Below are 19,763 nucleotides of genomic sequence, written 5' to 3' on the forward strand. Positions count from 1 at the left end.
AATCTGTCTGAGGAATTGTATTCCCTTAGCACTTGTAAGAATAAACATGTTTTTGTACAAAAACCTCTGTTCCTTTTTTTAACATTTTGGAAAAAAGTGGAACTATTACTTCATAGTAAAATACTTGGTAAGTAAGTTAACAATATGATCTTTTTCTCAATAAGAAATGCTATTCTGTGGCATTTTGAAAAATACTCTGCCTCTGCTCCACTGATAAACAGCTCTGGTTGTTAGAACATTTCTTCCTATTATAGAGTTGAAATCTACATGTGGTAATTTTTATTCATTGATTTAGCTCTGCTCTCTTCTCATTCTTCACTCAAAAAATAATAATAATCTGTCTTTAAGACACAATTCAATCTCTTCCCATAAACAGCCCGAAGTGATCTCTGAAAATGGTTCACTATTCACTTGACCCAGAAAACCCACAAAATCATGCAAATCAAGAGGTTCAAATCTTCATGTTCACTTTAAGAATATCCATGAAACTGCCCAGGCCATCAAGGTATGCATATCCAAAAAGCCATCAAGTATCCGAAAGAGGTGACTTTACAGAAGCACAGTATGCAGTTCCCTCATTACAGTGGTGGAGTTGGTAGGTGTGCCTGGGCCTTGGACAGAGGCTTGATGGCCCAAAAAGAATGCTGAAATTTTGCTGCACATGCTTGCAAATGCAGAGAGTACTGCTGAATTTAAGGGTTTATTTGTTGATTCTGTGGTCATTAAGCACATCCAGGAGAACAAGCTGCCCCAACTGTACTTACAGAGCTCATGGTCAGATTAACCCACACATAAGCTCTCCTGGCCACACTGAGATGATACCTTACTGAACTAGAACAAATGGTTCCTAAACCAAAAGAGACAGTTGCACAGAAGCAAAAGATATCCCAGGAAAAAACTGGAGAAACACTTATGGCCCAGGAGTAAATTCAACATAAAATACATGCAAATAAAAGTAAAAACAGAAAGAAAGAAGATACAATTCAAAATTTTAAAGAGCATAAAGGCTCAATTAAAAAGAATCAGATGTGAAAACCATTCAAGGTCACTATTAATCAAACAAATGCAAATTAAAATCACAGAAAGGTACTGTTGTTAGACAATGTTTAACATCTATCAAAACACTCACAAATTTAAATAATACTAATGGTACACAATGCCTGGGAGGGTTGATGAAACACCACTTATCTCTCATATGGCTGTTCATAGTATAAATTACTATGAATGTTCTGGAAACAGTTTGCCAGACACTATAAGAACCATTAAAAACTTGATCCAGTAATCTATTCCTTGAAATGTACTGTCAAAAGAAGAAAAAAAATTAAATGCTCAAAGATGACTTTGCAGGCTTAAGTATAACAACAAAAAATTAAAAACCACTTAGTTTCAGTATTCTATTAGGGAATGGTCATGTGGTATAAATGCCGTGAATTTATGCTTTAACTTAGAGAAATCTTCAACCATTTAAAATTACAATTTAAAAACCTAGGTAGTAAAACAGAAAATGCTTACATTTTCTATGATCCCAACTATACAAAATTATTAATTTCTATAGCCCAGACATATGCATCCAAATGAAATACAATTTATTTATTATAAAGTGGTGAATTGGGGTTGTGAAGTTTTTTGTGTACTTTGTTCTTTTTCTGTCATCAGTTACATCATTTGTGCCTTTAAACAATGAAAATCTGAGGTTGGGGGGAAAAAATACCTTTTCAGGACAAAGCAGTTGTGATAGATAATCAGAGAGCATACTGAAAGCTTCTACTGGAATACATTCTTAGGTGCATTTGAAAAAATATATTATTTTCAAGAAAGAGAAGTTCAACTAAAAATATAAAAATGATTCTTCCAACCATGTTAAATGATTCTTAATTTATGACATGAAGATTTAAAGGGGCCAAACAGTATATCTAGAATCTGTCTCTCATTAGGTTACACAGTGAACTCCGCCACTACTTCTGGAGATGTGCTCTATATTGCTGGGCAGCCTCGGTACAATCATATAGGTCAGGTCGTCATCTACAGGATGGAAAATGGAGACGTCAAGATTCTCCAGTCACTCAGTGGAGAACAGGTAAACTTAAAAAATACTGTTCTAAATTAATCTATTCACACTCTGTGTAAGTTAACTGTCTATTGTCCTGAACTTTTTAAAAGGCAATGTCCACATTCTCAATATCAACTGTGAACAGGGCTCCTTATTAGTTTCTTTGCAGGAATGTAAAGTGTCTGCCTCTTTGACCTTGTGAACATTCCACTTGGGTGGAGTGAAGGTAAGATGCGTCGTTAATAGATGTAGATATGGATGTACAAACATGTATACAGGAGATCTGAAACATTAAGAAAAATAGAAGTGCCAGTGGCACACACAGTGTATTCAGAAGACGGAAAGATTGTCATAAGCTAGGATTGGTGCAGAGAATCTCAATATGGGATGAAATTTGAACTGAGTGTAGAAGGTAAGGTATAACGTAGATAGTAAGAAGGGAAAATGTAACATAGACTCTGGTCATGTGAAATTTTGAATGGCAAACTAAAGAATCTAGATTTTTATCCTGGAGGTAGTGGGAAATCATAACATGTAAAATTAGAAAATTTTTATTAGATAATATTGAATACTAAAAGTAGTTTACAAAATTATACATGCAATATGCAAACATTCATATATATAAATATTTTTTAAACTGAAACATCTAACTATACTATTTTTTGGTAACTTTTGAATTGTGATAACTTGGGTAACTTTTGTCTCTTTTTCATAGTTTTCTGTATTTTCCAAGAGTTCTTGGAAGTGAGAATTTATGAGAACACAATGAGAACTTACTAACTTTTTCGGCAATTCTCACGTTGTGGGGGGTTGCTCCTTAGGCTTCACTAAATATTCCAACTCACTAGGCTAGCAGAGCAGGGCTGCATCAGCCTTCCTCCTCTGCAGAAGCCTTGCTTCAGCTGAGCACGACAGCACAGCCCAGGTGCAAGAAGACTCACATCTGGCAGGTCCAGGAGCTGCCCTGGCTTTAAAGCCTCACACCCCACAGGAGCCATTGTCTTTTATGACAACACTGTAAACATAGCTTCCAGGGTCTTTGCAAAGGGCATGCCAGTTACAAGAGTCACTGAAGTCTGGGAAGCCCAAAATATGTCATCTCCATCTGGTATTTATAATCATTTACAGTTCCACACAGCCTAAATGCAATGTCCCAATCAGAGGTTATTTTTACCACAATGTTGCTTAGCAGTACAGTTGGAATTCGATCCTCATCAGATTCCCAGGGGAACAGTTAGAGTAAGTCAAAGGTCAGATTCTCATATACTGGGTGAAAGGCTCTTGTTAACTCTTTGCTCACATTTTTACTCGGAAATTGCATCAACAACATAAAAGCAAGGCTATTGCTGTAGCTCCAGGATGAGGTAAGAAGAACCTAAAATGAGATATCAGCAATAACAACGGAAAAGGAAGGAGTGTGATCGACACAAGTAAGGAGGAATTGACAAGAGTAAACTGAAGCATTTAAATGGCACCTTAGGTCCATTATCCCTCTGTTAATTGTCTCAAGATAGGAAGTGCAGAGTTTTGTGGAAAAGTGCTTATGAAAGTTGAGGAGAGTATCATGAATGATTTAAATCACAAATGGTTTCAGTATCAGTCTGGGGAATCTGAAAGAAAGGTGGGTCCATGGTTAGAAAGTCAATAACGCTGGCGATTTAGGTATTTTTTTAAAACAGCATTTGGTTTTAGACATGTTTCCTGTAATGGTAAGCACAAATTCAGATATTTGCAGGAGCCAGGTAGGTGAAGGCAGTGAGGAAAGCTACCAGGCATAAGACAGCAGGGCGTGATGGCAGCCAGGTCCTGGGCGGCTTGCGAGCTCGCACTCAGCTCCACGTGGCCATTGCCATTGGCAAGGAAGGCCTGGTGCTGCCAGATCTCACAGCATTTTAGTTACATCGGTAATTAATTCAACTTTTAAAAAAAAAAAACCTTTTAAGGTCTCAAAAAAGTTGTGAGAAAAGTACCTTTAAAAGTCAATGTCTAGCATTGTCTGGATGTCTAGCAATGCCTAGCAACGTACAACTGGAGCCTTGAGAAGCAGCACGGGATGAAATCTGCAATGTGCAGTAGTGAAAATGTTTAGGAAGGATTGGTCATCTAGGGTAAGAGAATGAAAAGACAACTGCAGGTCTGAGCTCTGAGGGGACAAGAGGAGGGAAAGCAGCCAGCAAAGATGAAAAGAAAGAGTGGTCTGTGATGTAGGAGTACGATCAGGAGAGCAAAAATAAAATCATAGAAGCCAATATAGGAAGTTTCAATAAGAGATTATTAAGAGCATCAAATATTAAACAAAGCTCAATTTTTGAAAAAAGTGCTTAATCATTGAGATAATGAAGTATAAGTTTTCTGCTTTTCCCCAAAACAGATCTCTCTCTTTAAAAGAAAATATATACTGGTGCAAGGGGATGGTCCCCCCTGCAATCTTTTCGTGTTGTTCTATCTTCCATAGCTGCTGGCACAAGACTTAGCCATTTTGTTCAGCAGACAATCTTCTAAGACTATGAGGTGAAATATGCCACACAAGTATTGCAGGACAGTTCAGCTCCTTATAATGATTTTATTTCACATTTTCATGTTACTGCATTTAGACATATATGAAACCATTCCAGAATGCCTTCTATTTATCTCGTTTTATTTCCTTTAAAAAATCATTGTGGTATTACTGATCTTTTCTAATTTGTGGAGAAGAAATGCAGGCAAAGGTGACATCTAAAAGGACTCATTTTTGTTACTCTCAAGCTATGAAATTCGTAACAACTGCTCATCCTCAAGGATAGAACTGACTCATATGTTTTAGCCTCATGCAAGAGCCAATAAAGAACTTTCAGGTAGCACTAGTTTCTATTTTTCATTTCCTTTGCCAGCTGAATCTCAAATGCTCTTCTAAACTGGTGGAAGTAAGAGAAATGCAGATTTTAGTTTCCTTGAGAATTTCTGACGTTCATCGAGATGTTTTGTTTTGTTTTGTGTCCTAGATTGGTTCCTACTTTGGCAGTGTTTTAACAACAATTGACATTGATAAAGACTCTAATACTGACATTCTTCTAGTCGGGGCTCCCATGTACATGGGAACAGAGAAAGAGGAACAAGGAAAAGTGTATGTGTACGCTCTGAATCAGGTAATGGTATCCGAATTTAGGAAATTCTCAAAAGGAACCCTTTTATTTTGAATAATGCAGTTCTAATTTTTCACTCACTTTGGAAAAATGAGCAAAGAAGCTTTCAGGGCTTATCCACCCACCAACTCCTCCATTTCAAAATGAACATTTACAAATCCAATGAAGTAGTTCCGTACCCTAGCTATTTTCTGCTTGGAAATGTGAGTTACTTTTTCATGGAATGTATAGGATAAAGAAGATAAATGTCAGTCTCACTAAACTACTAGATAAACCCACGAGGTAAGCACCATGAGCTCTGGCCTGGAAGTGTATAGCATTAGCAATTGAGGGAGGGTTGGAGGGGAGGATGTAGTGAGTTTCAAGGCAACGACACCAGTCTTTGTAGTCATTGTAGTTTTTGGACTATTTCACTGGGCTGGATGGACTGAGACTTTGTTTTCCGTTCTTGACTTCAGACATCATTTCTTAGGTAAAATAATTCTTGAATTTTTATTAGAAGAGCTTTTGCTGTTTACAGCAAGTCCATTGTTTATCTAGTTAAGTTTTTTAAAATCTTAGATTCTCTCCTGTATTAATTATTTTAAATCATAAACTGATAAACTGTATTTCTTTCATCCTTTTTTTTTTTTTTTTTTTTTTTTGGCTTCCTCCTCTCAACTTTTCTTTGGCCTGTGCTGTTTTTCCCATTGTCTTTTAGCAAAGTCTACCTTTGCTAGTACTTTCTGTCCTTACTGGGTCATTGGGTTTTTCCCTCCACTCTCGGCAGCTTTAAAGAAAGTTGGCTATTTGAATGGAGTAAATTTTCTCTTTGTACAATACTGGGTGAAAGAGGGATAGTGACGTGAATTGAGGATTTAAAAATTCAGTTCTTTGCCTTTGAAAAATGCTGTGAATTATGTACTCACTCAATTGCACTAAAAGGAGATTTCATTAAAATCTTCACTATGTCTTCTTTCCCACACTCTCCAATCTGCTGTTTGAAATCCCTAACTTTGCTCTCAGGCACACTTTTTAAGAAATTTTACAAACTTTACCACTGATGCATAAATGGTTTTTAATAGTCCTGATTTAGTGTGTCCTTTAAAAATTCTACTCTGCTGTAGTAATGATAGAAATCCATAAGTATCCTGCTTATCTTTCTTCCAGACAAGGTTTGAATATCAAATGAGCCTGGAACCTATTAAGCAGACTTGCTGTTCATCTCTGAAGCACAATTCATGCACGAAAGAAAACAAGAATGAGCCATGTGGCGCTCGTTTCGGAACAGCGATTGCTGCTGTAAAAGACCTCAATCTTGATGGATTTAATGACATCGTGGTAGGAGCTCCACTGGAAGATGATCACGGGGGAGCTGTGTACATTTACCATGGAAGTGGCAAGACTATAAAGAAAGAGTATGCACAAGTAAGAAGTTAAACCCATGGGTTCTTGCCCTTCAGTGATAAGTGGGCTCAGTGCCAGACATTACCAATCTTACTTCATAAGTTATTTAATTTCATTCTTCTGACTCGATTGGGAAACTAGATTTAATTCTCTTGTAAATAGTCTTTATAGAGGAATTACTTTGTATTTTATACTCTTTTTTTAGTTTCTTTTCTGTTGCTATTTGACATGTCTCCAGGATCTGATCTTTTGAAATGATAAAAAACAAAACAGAACAAAACAAAAGAACACTCTGTAATGATGCTATTTAATGCCTGCAGTGTATCTGATGCTAAACAAAGTACTACTTCGGCATAAGAGAATAGTTATATGATTTAACCAATAAAGATAAGATGAATGTTTTTATTTTCAATGTCCATGTTGTTACAATAAAATAGCATTGGATTTATTCTTATAAATTAAATTAGTATATTTTCATCAAATGAATTACTGAAGGTTTATAATTTTCTCATAAGTAATCCTTCTTGGAAAAAACTGAATAATTAAACTTAACTGGCAGGGGATTTATGTTGTTCTTTTTAAAAATTTATTGTCAATTAACAGGTCTAATCCATCAGTGTAATTTTTTCCTATATGAGAAAAATATCAGTTTACAGAAGTGCTTAATGCACTATAAAAACAGGAGAGTTTAAAGGAGTTTTAATGTAATTGTCTGTGTTTAAGTATTTATAGTTGGTGAGGCATTGAACATTTACTTATAAATAAAATAGAATTCACTGCTTTTTAGCTTACATAACGTGAAAAGAAATACGAACATTAATTATTTCATTTTACATTTGAGTGTTCTCTTGTTCTGTAGTCAACAGAGTTCTTAAAATCTATTCATGTATTGTGAAGTCGTGCTTCATTTTTCATTAAGTCATAATGACATTATGAGTAAACAAAATAAAGGGTTTATTTCAATAACACCACTTCTATCTATTGGATAAATGGTTTGTTTCTGTTAAAAATCTTTATAGAATTATTGACTCAACTAGAAACAGGCAATACTAACCTCCTGGATGTGCTGCAATGAGGAAGTGAAGGAAGGGGTTCTTTCTTAGGCTCTCCCACTTTATTCCTTCAGTATCAATCCTGCAAATGTAATGCAGTAGCATTTGAAATAGCAAATGAGGACTTTTAAAAATTATTAATAAGTGGAATAGATTGTCACAAGCAATTTGTTTTGTAAAATGGTGGTAAATCAAGATGCAGCTTTAAACAACAACAACAAAAATATTAGAGTTTGATTTGCATAATTACGAGCAAAATGCTTTCTTGAGGAACAGGAGGTTACTCATTTCCATGGGAACTGTTGATGCTGCTTGTGTGTGGATGACCCAGGATCAAACTGAATCGACTCCTCTGAACCAATGAGGCAGGTGTCTCCGGATGTGTCTGCTGAAAAAACGAGGAAATACTTCCTGATGAGCCACCCGTGTTTAAGCTTGAAAAATGTGCTTATTTGGTTTGCCTATGTGGCTTCTTATGTTATTTAAGTGGAAATCAGGGATGAGAAGACTCGATGGTTAGGGAGGTTCTGTCAGTCCTGCCTCCTTGCTATCTGACTTTATGAAAACAGCATCAGTTTGAACCCACCTTAAGGCGGGAAGCACAGATATCAAACATACTACGTGTGGTAATGTGCACAGATCAGTCTTCAAGAACTCTGTATCCGTCTGTGCCTTCCCAACATCATCGGTACATGTGAATGCAATGAGTCTATTGTGCCCTCAACTTTCAGGACAATTTTTCACAGACAGTAGATTGCATATTGGAAAGTGTATTTGATGGAATGTGTTATTATACCGAGCCACAAAGTTCAATGAGCACCAAGTAGACCCCAAAGAGAATCTTCCACTCCCTGCTTGCTTCTGTGAAATGTTTCCAAGACTTCCAGTACCTTTAAATATCTCTGTGTAATGAGATTGAGCAGGAACTAGAAAGCAGAACCAATTACTCGTAATGCTTCCCTTAAGGATTAGTCAAGGTGACATCACATACGTTTCCCCCCTCTCTTTGGTGTCACTTACCCTGAAATGATTTTGCCTGTACTATGAAAGGAACAATATCCTTTGGGACCATCTGAGTATTTCCTCTTGTCCCCACATGAGGGGCCTCTTGGGCCAGGTTCCTAAAAGATCTTTTAATTTTGTGTTAGCCAATCTAAATTCTCAGATTTATTTGAAACTGTTTTGAACAGACTTTCTGACATAAAACTCTCTGTTGGGTTTTTCACAGCGTATTCCATCAGGAGGGGATGGCGAAACACTGAAATTTTTTGGCCAGTCTATCCACGGAGAAATGGATTTAAATGGTGACGGTCTGACTGATGTGACTATCGGGGGCCTTGGTGGTGCTGCCCTCTTCTGGTATATATTTTAATAACATCCAATTAATCATAATATTTCACATACCCTTGCAGAGCTCAGAGTGTGATTGGAGCTCATGTCATACAAAATACATACAGTACCTGTTTTCTTTTGTGCTCCATTATGCAGAAACAGGTTATTCAGGTCAGTAATCTAGAGGAGTCAATAAATCTTAAGAACAAAGAAGCTATATTAAAGGAACAAGTAGAATGAACTCTTAATTTGAGGTTTCTATTTTGTGCTCGACACAAAATAGATATTCTGTTTTAGGGCAGGTAGAGGGAAGGAGAAGGTCTTATAGAGGATTACATAAACAAGAAAATACCTATAACTTCGAGTTGCTTACAAGCTTTTAGGGATAACTAGCTCTTCACTAATTTGTCTTATACATAGAAATAGACAATTGTGCAGCATTATCTGATGCTGTTTATATTGTTAGTCAGGCATAGAGGCATCTTCAGTAATATCTTTGTTCAGACTTTAAAATGCCTGCATCCTGAAATTGCCCCAATTATTTCAGTTAATTGTTAAATCCAAGCAAAAGGTTAGATACAAACTTACAGTAATGTCTTATTTATTAATTTATTAATAAAATAATTATTCATCAACAACATTAATATCCATAGCTTTAACTAGTTAAAAAACAGTTTCATAAATGATTGTATTTGAAAAAAATATATTTAAAAAGTCAAGAACTAATTTAACGAGAAATTTATATGAAAATGTTGAAAAACACCATACATTTTACTAAGAAATATAAAGAAAGGATTGTATATTTATGCCATTTGCCTTGATGGGAAGTCCACATGTTGATTCTTTCAATAATGCATTGGTTTAATGAAATTCAGATTGAAACAAACATCAATGGTCTTTTCCCCCGAAATTTATCCATAATAATAATAAAGTGTGAAAGAGAGAATCAAAGATAGGTGAAAATAGAAGACTTTGTCAGAATTTAAGATTATGCTCAAGAACTAATGGTCAAATAAAAATTGTACACTAAATTGTCCACATATAATAACTGTATGTAAAAAAAAAAATTAAACTGCACTGCAGAAGGAAAGGAAAACTGAAAGATGATTCCTGAGGAAAAAGGAGATTGTCAGGCAGTGGAGTGGCTATGTCTTTGAGGAGGGCTAACCAGAGACCGAGACTCAAAATCAGAAGTCACCAGTGTCAGGGACAAAGAGTACATTTCATTTTTGTTTGAACCATTAATCCTGAATCAATTTATAGTGCTACCCTTAGCTCACAAATATTTATTGTATTCATCCTCTTATATTTAAAAAAATATGTTTTAAGGGCAATGTTTATTCTTCAGTTTTGTTTCAAGGGCTTTTTACCAAGCTTTGAAAGATTATTTATGGCCTCTCCTGCCCCTGACTCAAGGCTTTACACTGATTGGCCAAAATGACAATAAGGTCTCGGTTACCGCCCAGGCTCCATTGAGAGCAAAATGGATCAAACCAGGGTACTGAGACATGAAGACCAAGATTTGCAATGCTGAAGCAGGGATTGAGAGTGGATACTGCTGACAGGCAATACAAAAGATGTTCAGAAAGTGGATAGTGAGAGCCCTGTCACATGGACTAGACTGAGCTGTAGCCCCTGTAAAGATCTGGTTGGGGCAGAGAGGATGTGTGGGGTGGGGAGTGGTCCGGGTAGCCTCAAGCCTGGAGTGCCGGAGACCAGCTCCAGTCGAGTTTTGGGGTCCTTGAAAGAGGGATGAGGAAGCCGGCGAAAATAACAAACACAGACAGAGACCTCAATGCATCAGTATGCATGTTCTCTCTCTGCGGGCTGTCAGCGTTTTGCAGCTGGAGCCCAGTAGAGCATGAGACAATGCCTTTTATTTAGATTTTTCTCTGCAGGGGGGTTTGGGGTATTATTTTTATTGTATCAGCAAGCTTAAATCAATAGTCCAAAAAGCAGGGAGGAAACTTTTTTAGAGGTCAGCACGTCTTAGGTGATCAACTTGTGCTTCTTTCTCCTGGAATCAAGTTTATCAGATTCAAACCATCCCTTCATTGTCTTGAAGTTATCTTGTGACTTTTTTCTGTTAGCAAGCTGTGGTTAATATCCACCCTGTTAACAGGGTGGGAGCCAAATGTGAAAAGAACAGTGGATATTTGAGCAGCATTATCATGCCCATTTTGAGGTTATGCATTTGCTGTGGCCCTGTAATCTTGATCTAAATGTTAAAGTGTCCTTGTGCACAGCACCATCCCTCACAAAACCAGTTACACTCTCTTATTTTTCTAAGATCTAATTTTGTAGGTTTAATAATTTTACAGCATATATTTTTATCCCAATACCTAATTTTTAATGATTTATTTAAAACTGGACACCACCAAGTAAAGGGGGTTCTACAGTTTCGTTCCCATATACTTAATTTGTCCCAATCATATAATTTCTCATTAATGCCAACCATTCTCTTGCCATTAATATAATCTCCAGTAAATGATTTTTGCCAACTTACGTTAGGCTGCAGCTCATATTTAGTCATGAGCGGTGCTTTTGGAACATATGTTGGTGTGGTCAATTTATCATAAGGGGATAATTTTAAATTGTCCAATTTACTCGGATCCTCTGTGGGAATGTTTAGTTCAATGACTGCAAAGTCATTTGTGTTATTTTTATAACCTTTTGGGAATTCAGAGAACTGCCACGCTAACCAAAATATCGAAAGAGAGAAGGCAAAAGCCATGGAGCCGAGGCAGGAACCCTTATGATTGTAGCAAGTGCTCGTAGCTGCGGCCTTGCCAGCAGCTCTCCCTCCAGCGGCCTTGCCAACTCGGAGAGGGCAGCCCAAGCTGACTCCTTTAGGATCCTGCCATGGCGTGGACTGTGCCACGGGAGAATCCATATTACTAGGCAGGAAACTAAACATGCTCATTCATTGGTGATGAAAGGGTAAACTGATTAAAACTCATTAGAAAGTATTTGTCAATAAGTAATTAAAAGCCTGAAGATTTTCATAATTTTTAACAAGGAATTTACTGCCTAAAAATTTTTAAGATATAATCTAGAAATATGGCTAAAGGTGACCTTTAGAATCATTACAGCACTATTTGTAATAACCATTTCTTAAAAAAGAAATTAAGAAAAAAAAAAAAATAAGAAAAAAAAAAAAAAAAGAAATTAAGCTAAATGTTCAATGAGAGAGAATTGAATACATAGATTATGATATATGCATATGCAGGGAAAGTATACTGCCATTAAAAATAATGTTCTCAGGAAAATATAAATATGGGATATCTGTTTGTTATGATAAGTTTAAAAACATGTACACATACATATGTATATGTGCCTGTGTATGTGTATATATGTATGTAAACATATGTGGCTATATACAAGTGTGTCTCTAGATATATTCTTCTGCAAAGAAAAAACACTCAGTGTACTAAATGTAATGGCGATTATTGCTGAGTGGTAGAATTACAAGTTATTTGTGTTTTCTTTATGCATTTCTATGGTTTCCATGTTATCTATGAGTAAATTGTTTTAAAAGAAAACTAACTGTCATTTTTTTAAATGCAAAAGCATAACAAGAGACTTCAGTATTCAGAAGATACCTAGTTATAAAGACCCAGATAAAGATGGCCAACAGTTATTCCGGCTTGATTGTAAGACAGTGGCCGCATAGTCTCCCTGCCCAAGAATTTACTCTGCTCTCATTTTGGATTATCGGAAATCACTGGGTTTAGGAGTAAAAAGGACTGAGTTTAAATTCCAGTTTTTCCTTCTTAACAGCTTTTGACTTTGGGCAAAATATTTAACCACTCAGGTTATCTCACATATAAAACTGGGATAATAATATTTCTTATTATTAAAGTTAATTTAAGCTTTAAGTGAAATAACATACATGCCTGCAAGAGTACCTCAAATATCATTCTATTTCTCCTTCCCAGAAACAGAGGCAGAGCTGAACCTGCAAAAACAGACAAGTGTTATGGTCTAGATGAGAGCCAGCAGGGGCTACAAGTTGTCCAGGAGGCTCTGGACCATTTCCAAATTAGGAAAAAACTCAGAGATCCCCCAAATAGAGTTTTGGTTCTGAGATTGCACCTGCGCACTTGGTTCCATCTCTTTTCAATTACAGGCAAAGCTACATCTTTGGTCTTTGAACCAAAAGCCCAAGATGGTTCCAAAACAACCTGGGTATCCTGAGAACATCAGATACAATCTCTTCTGTATCAATGGTTCATTAGAGAAATGGAGTCCTGAGAGTCCACACTATACACAAAGGAGAATCCCCTTCAGTGCACTCATGTTGCACTCCCCAGTTGATGACATTCATTAAATGGAAAAATGTGTGAGTAATCACATTGGTTCTGTGTTTGTAGGTCCCGAGATGTGGCAGTAGTTAAAGTGACCATGAATTTCGAACCCAAAAAAGTGAATATTCAAAAGAAAAACTGCCATATGGAGGGAAAGGAAACAGTATGCATAAATGCTACAGTGTGTTTTGATGTAAAATTAAAGTCTAAAGAAGACACAATTTATGAAGCCGGTAAGCATAATAATTATAGCATGTACTTTTAGGCGAAGGGCAATACTCGGGTATGTGCTCCAGCGTGATGAAATCCAGTAGGCGATTGCATTTCCACCAGCAGAGTGAGCTGCATGTCACATTTGTCCCATGTACATGTTGAACCTTGAAAAAAATTTTGCTGTCAAAGAAGTAGGTTATGGAACCCATTAAATTCTGGAGAAGAAATTACATGCTTCTGTGTAATGGCCTCAACATTCCGTAGTTTCCCTCTGGCTCTCCTATTTACTACAAACAATCAGGTGCTAAAAAACAAAAACAAAAAACAAAAGCATTCAGAGTTAGGGTTTGGAAATTGGGCCTTAAATAAGCCCAGTTTTCCTTCCTGTGGTTTTCAGAGGTTCTCTCTCTTCTCCTGCCCCCTTCTGGAGAAGATTGATATTGCAGAGGACCCTAATTCTTTGCCACCCGGTGAGCCTGAGATCCCTTTGTTCCTTTGAGAAGGTGACACTACTTTTTGAGAGTCAGACTTGTTCTGTGTGTGTGCGTTCTCAGGTGCATCTGTCAGCCCATGCATCCCCCTCCTCCCTACGCTCTACACTTTCTAAGACAGTTTTTTTATGATGTTGAAATATGTTGGAGTCAAACCTCTGAAGGTCATTGGCTGCAGAAGACTAATTTACTCTGCAAACCAAATATAAATAGAATGAGAAAAACCATTCATCTTTAAAATCTATTTTTCTTAATTTGCTTTTTATGTGCATATATGAGAGTATCTCAGAAAGTTCATGGAAACATTTGTGTTATCTATTAATTCTATTTTTCCACGAACTTTTTGAAGTACCCTCATATACGCTGTGAAATAGACCCCTGGCTAGAAGATAAATGAAGTACAAGAATATAAAATAATGAGTTAGGTTTTTATATGCAATATTATTTTTAGTTTAATTTTTGCATAGTAACTAAACAATCACCTATAAAGAGGATTGTAGCCTTCAAAGAAAGTACAAGGTTTTACTTGGTTTTTTATTTTATTATGCATGCTTATTTTATTGAACTTAATGGTGCTTTGAAAATAATCTAAGATGGTGTCTTGTTATAAAATAGGTTAAAAAGTGTTATTAATGTATATTTTTGTCTGCATTGAAATACAATATGATCAATATTCCATGCAAGGTTCCAACATTTCTAAACTAAAAAAATATTTTAAGTGAAAATTCAGTAAACACAGACATGGTCATCGAGTTAAATGATATGTTGGTGTGCGTGTGTGTATTATAAATAACTATAATTAAACATTAAAAGCATAGTGAACTTAGACAGCAGTTCTATAGAGTTCCTCAAGGTTATCTTCATGACTGCTAATATCATTGCACTACAGTAGTGTGGATATACTGAATAATAGAATCTTTGCTAATTGCTTAAGAGATTTTTCTTTAATGCTAATTTAGTAATTTGGAACATATGAAAATGACCCCAAGTAAATATTTCCATCAACTTTTTTTTTTAATTCTTATAGATCTGCAGTACCGTGTCACCCTAGATTCACTAAGACAGATACCACGAAGTTTTTTCTCTGGAACTCAAGAGAGAAAGATTCAAAGAAACATCATAGTGCGAGAATCTGAATGCACTAAGCACTCCTTCTACATGTTGGCAAGTAAATCATATGTTATAACTGCCTTATTCCAAATCAAAAATACAGTAGACATGTATTATTTCAAGTCAATTAAATTTTTACTCTTTTACTTTAAAGTATACATCATAAAGTAAACTTTATTTTGTTTGTTCGCTCATCAGAAAAATCACCGGTCTGATTTTCTCATTTCCAAATACATTTCGTAAAACTATCTTTAGTCTTTCCTGTGTGTGTCATCAGACACCCATATATTATGGAATAGTAAAAGACACAGTGTACTAGATGACGAGAGACCTTTTTCCTTATTTATTTATTTTATTCATTCATTATTCTTTCAACTTGAAAACATTATTTAATTTTTTTGGACCTCATATGTCAAATGTGGATGGTAAATGATTAACTGACCGGAGGGCAGACTATTGGGCCATACGCTTTCTGCGGTCCCTGAACTGTATATCTTGCTCTTTAACTTCACAATGAAGGGGGAAAAATCTGGTATTTTCTGTCATCTGTAGGCTTTGTGCTCCTTTGGTTTCTTTCTATTTTAGAGGATGAGGGAGGCTTGGAAAGCAAATTATTAATCTCTAGAAATGACTGGTAAGCCAGTTTGAACCATTTTAAATGTATTTTGTTCAGGTACTGTGTATGTGGGGAGGGTTCTCAACTGAGGACAGGAATTTCTTAAACGTTTTCTTAAAATGTACATGATAATAATAAAAAATAAATAAAAGCAGAATTAAGGTAATGAGGAAACACTGAGTTTCAGTAACTGAGATTAAGATTTAGAGACTTGAACGTGATCTTGGAGTTTTAAAGAAAACAAGCTAATATTTACACCTTTGACTTATTTCTGTATTCTTGATAAATTCATATTCTATATTTTGAAAATTGTAGGTGAGGGCAGGAAAGTGACAGAAAATGTGCATCTCTGTGTGCCACATTTATTCTTCCTCAGTGATTTTCATGTTGATACTCCCCATAATATACACAAAAATGAACTTATTCTGTCAACACTAAAATCAATTTGCGATCTGAAAAATAACCCTGGAGTTGTCCCTCATATTTAGTTCATCAGAACTGAAAATTTAGGAGTTAGAACTTGCATAAAATTTCTGAGTGACTTTGGCAAAGTTTTTTAGTCTCTTAGAGGATCAGTTTTTCATTTGTAAAATAAGGACCATAATAGTTATTCACCATAGAGGACTGTTGAAATAATTTACAATAATGTGTATAAAGCTTATAATTTTGGACATTTCATAAATGATGGTTGTTATTGGTGATAGAATTAACAAAATTAATCATATTCACATCATTTCCATATCATTTTTATTATATAATTCTTATAGCTCTAGGTATATATATTAATGAAACGCAGCTCAATTTAAAGCAAGTTTGCCCTTCTCAAGTGAGGAGACTTTCCTAGAAGTATTGGTGATTTTGTGGATTTTGGGGGGGGGGGGTTTGAGTTCTCAAAAGAAGCGACATTGTTATGCAAGTAGCTCAGGGGGCTATATCCTGACACAGCAAGGTACGACACAGCCCATCACTCCAGCAGGCCATACTCTGAGCCTCTGCATTCCAGCTATGTCCCTTCTCAAAGCAGAATAACAGTCCCCCTCCAGCAAACAAAAGCCTGATGAAGACATCTGTCAGATTAGGTGCATGAGAATGTTCTGGTAAACCTGACCCACAAGACCATAACACGATCAGGACATCCAGTGGATATGATACTAATGATATATTTGATATATTTTGTGCTTTAATCTCTAGGACAAGCATGACTTTCAAGACTCTGTGAGAATTACTTTGGATTTTAATCTTACCGATCCAGAAAATGGGCCTGTTCTTGATGATGCTTTACCAAACTCGGTACATGAATATGTAAGTCAGATTTTCCTTTTAATTCAGAATACCTATTTGTGACTATATTAGGAAAAAGCTTGAAACACGTAAATGTGTAACCCTAAACTAATTATATTTTAAAAAGAATTAGGCCCTTCTAGACTTTTCCCAACTCTTCTAACTTCCTATCATTGGAGTTTAGAAGAACTAGTAAATGACACCCATATTTAACTCACCTGAATTCAGGACCAATTGAAAGACATCTCCCCATTTATTTTAATAAACACTAGGTTGTAGGGCACGATTTGGGCATAATGGGCATCCTCAAACTAAACCACGGACTTAGACCACCAACTAGGTCATCAACAGAGTGGATCCCCCCTGGGCCTTCTTCATGGGGCCCACCTCGTGGGACGGGTAAAATGTAGGAGTGGAGCAGAACGTACGCTTCCCTGGCCACACTACTGCTCCAAGGACAGAAGCAATAGGAAGAGACTGGGCTGTGTTTGTCCAGTTCCTGCTTCCACATTCGGAGTCCACTGCCCCACCCCTGAGCAGGAGAGAAGGGTTAGAGGGGCCAGAGGGTGTCCCTAGTATGGCCCCAATGGAGGAATCATTAGAAATGGAGAGTTAATTTTCCCCATATACCTATCTTCCACTCTCCCCTCCTTGCCACCAAATATATTTATTGTCTCATACATACCATGCATTGGAGCTCCTGGCCTAAGGTGCGAACCAGGTGCTAAGTCGTAATTAGAACGTAGGCTGTGGAGGAGGATTTCAGAGCTCTGTGGGAGCTTCTCCCTGGGCTGGGGAATCAGAGAGAGCCCCTCTGAAGTCGTGACGTGTAAATCGAGACCTGAAGGACAGGATGATTTTTCATCCTATTTACAGGAGAGGGGGGAAGAGGGGAGAGTCTGTATGAAGTTTGTGGCATGAAGGAAACTAAACTGTTGCTTCCCAGCGAGCCTGCAGCTGGAGAGCAAGGTCAGTGACGTGGGGCTGGAGGCAAAAGCAGGGACAGGCCATTCAGGACTTGGTGCTGGAGACAAAGGCAGGGACAGGCCATGCAGGACTTGGTGCTACCACACAGATTTTAAACTTTTTAAAGAGCAGCACCATGCTATTGAAGGTTTTCATTTGGTTCACTCATGGGACTGGATTTGTGGTTTTTACGTCTCACTGCAGGCAACGTGGAGAATGATTGCAAGGAAACGAGCAGATGTGGGAGACCAGCTGGGAGGCTGTCACTTTAGTCTGGGAGGAAATGAGGATGCTTGGGCTAGAGGGGGCGGTGGAAACACAGGGACAAGAAAGGATTTAGGAGATATTCATAAGGGGACAGGATGGACAAGGCTTGAGGATGGCCTGGGTAAGGAGCAGGGAGGAGGGGGTTGTTAATGAAGAAGGGAAATCAAGGAAAACTCCCAGGCATTCCACCCTCTTGGCTGAGGTATTTGATTCTTTTCAATAGAAAATTGCGTGGTTGGACTTGAGTGTTAAAAGTTTTATCTCCCAGGCTTAAATCTTAGAGTACTTGACTTGATTTTTTGAAACAGTTCTAAAGCTAGTGAAAAACATCCATGAAAACTATGCGTTCTTAAAAGGGCTAGAATTTATATCTGTAAATAAAAGTTTATTTTTCTCCCTCTAAATCACAGGAATAAATACAAAATTTGTGCAGTGCAATCAATTCTCTTTATGAGTTGCTTAACTCATTTTGGCACTTATTTGGTCATTTCTCTTACACAAATTGATAAGTAATTTTCAATAATGCTTATCTAAGTTTTGAAAAACACTTTCTGTGGCCATTTCAGATTCCATTTGCCAAAGACTGTGGAAACAAGGACAGATGTATCTCGGACCTCGTCCTGAGCGTATCCACCACGGAAAAGGACCTGATTATGGTCAGGTCCCAGAATGATAAGTTCAACGTTAGCCTCACAGTCAAAAATAAAAAGGACAGTGCCTATAACACCAGGACAATAGTGCATTATTCTCCAAATCTGATTTTTTCAGGAATTGAGGTAAATTTTTAGTTTGTTCATTTCTTCTCATAACAGTTGTTTATTGAACATACTTTTCATACTCCTGAGCTAAGTGCTTTCATTATATTAGTTTTAGGAGTATAGAAAAGATTTTGCACAAAATTGGTACTAACTAATGGTGAAAGTACAGATTGTCCCCAACTTAACAGTGGTTCAAATTATGATTTTTTGCCTTTATGATGGGTTTATGGGGGTAGTAAATGCGTTTTCGACTTACAGTGTGTTTATAGAGATATAACCCCACCCTAAGTTGTGCAGCATTGGTACCAATATATTTTTAAAGCTTTTGTTTTATTTCTTTGGAAAAGTATTTATTAGATTCATTATGAAGAAAGAATAGCTACTGTATCAAAATTGTATGTTTCATAGGGTCTTTAATCCACTGAAATTGAGACTGAGTCAAGGAAAAAAATAAACATAACAATCAAAGTCAAAACAGTTTAACAGAGGTGCAGAGAGGGGCCTCTTTACTGAACAACAACAAAAAATTTACATGCAGAAAAATCAAGATACCATTTCCCCTCTTTTATGCAAAATCCTTATTTTGGAGATTTGTATCAAATGACTGTCTTATTGATTCATAACAGAAGCCTCTTTTATTATTTTGGCAATAATGTATATCTGCATTGGATGCTATATCAAGGGTAATTAGTGTTTCCATGTTTGAATTTTGTTTTTAATTCTGATCTCCAAATGAATCCCCCTGAGTTAAAATTCTGTATATATTTATATGAATTAATAATATATATGATTCGTATTAAAAGCATTGCACT

At 36.6% G+C, this 19,763-nt stretch overlaps 1 protein-coding gene and 1 pseudogene across 1 annotated transcript in view; both read left to right on the forward strand.

Moving 5' to 3' along the window:
* The window catches only part of ITGA1 (integrin subunit alpha 1), a 97,235-nt gene that overhangs the window by 54,062 nt on the left and 23,410 nt on the right, over positions 1 to 19,763 (forward strand). Inside the window, exons 12-19 of the mRNA XM_063087590.1 lie at positions 1,935 to 2,077; positions 5,032 to 5,175; positions 6,322 to 6,579; positions 8,839 to 8,969; positions 13,316 to 13,482; positions 14,981 to 15,117; positions 16,871 to 16,981; positions 18,760 to 18,969. Of these exons, the coding sequence (XP_062943660.1) occupies positions 1,935 to 2,077; positions 5,032 to 5,175; positions 6,322 to 6,579; positions 8,839 to 8,969; positions 13,316 to 13,482; positions 14,981 to 15,117; positions 16,871 to 16,981; positions 18,760 to 18,969 (1,301 nt within the window). The remainder of the gene's footprint in view (positions 1 to 1,934; positions 2,078 to 5,031; positions 5,176 to 6,321; positions 6,580 to 8,838; positions 8,970 to 13,315; positions 13,483 to 14,980; positions 15,118 to 16,870; positions 16,982 to 18,759; positions 18,970 to 19,763) is intronic.
* Positions 396 to 927, forward strand: LOC134370993 (large ribosomal subunit protein uL22-like; annotated as a pseudogene).

Source organism: Cynocephalus volans, chromosome 2 (genome assembly GCF_027409185.1).
Source record: "Cynocephalus volans isolate mCynVol1 chromosome 2, mCynVol1.pri, whole genome shotgun sequence".
Lineage (NCBI taxonomy): Eukaryota > Metazoa > Chordata > Mammalia > Dermoptera > Cynocephalidae > Cynocephalus > Cynocephalus volans.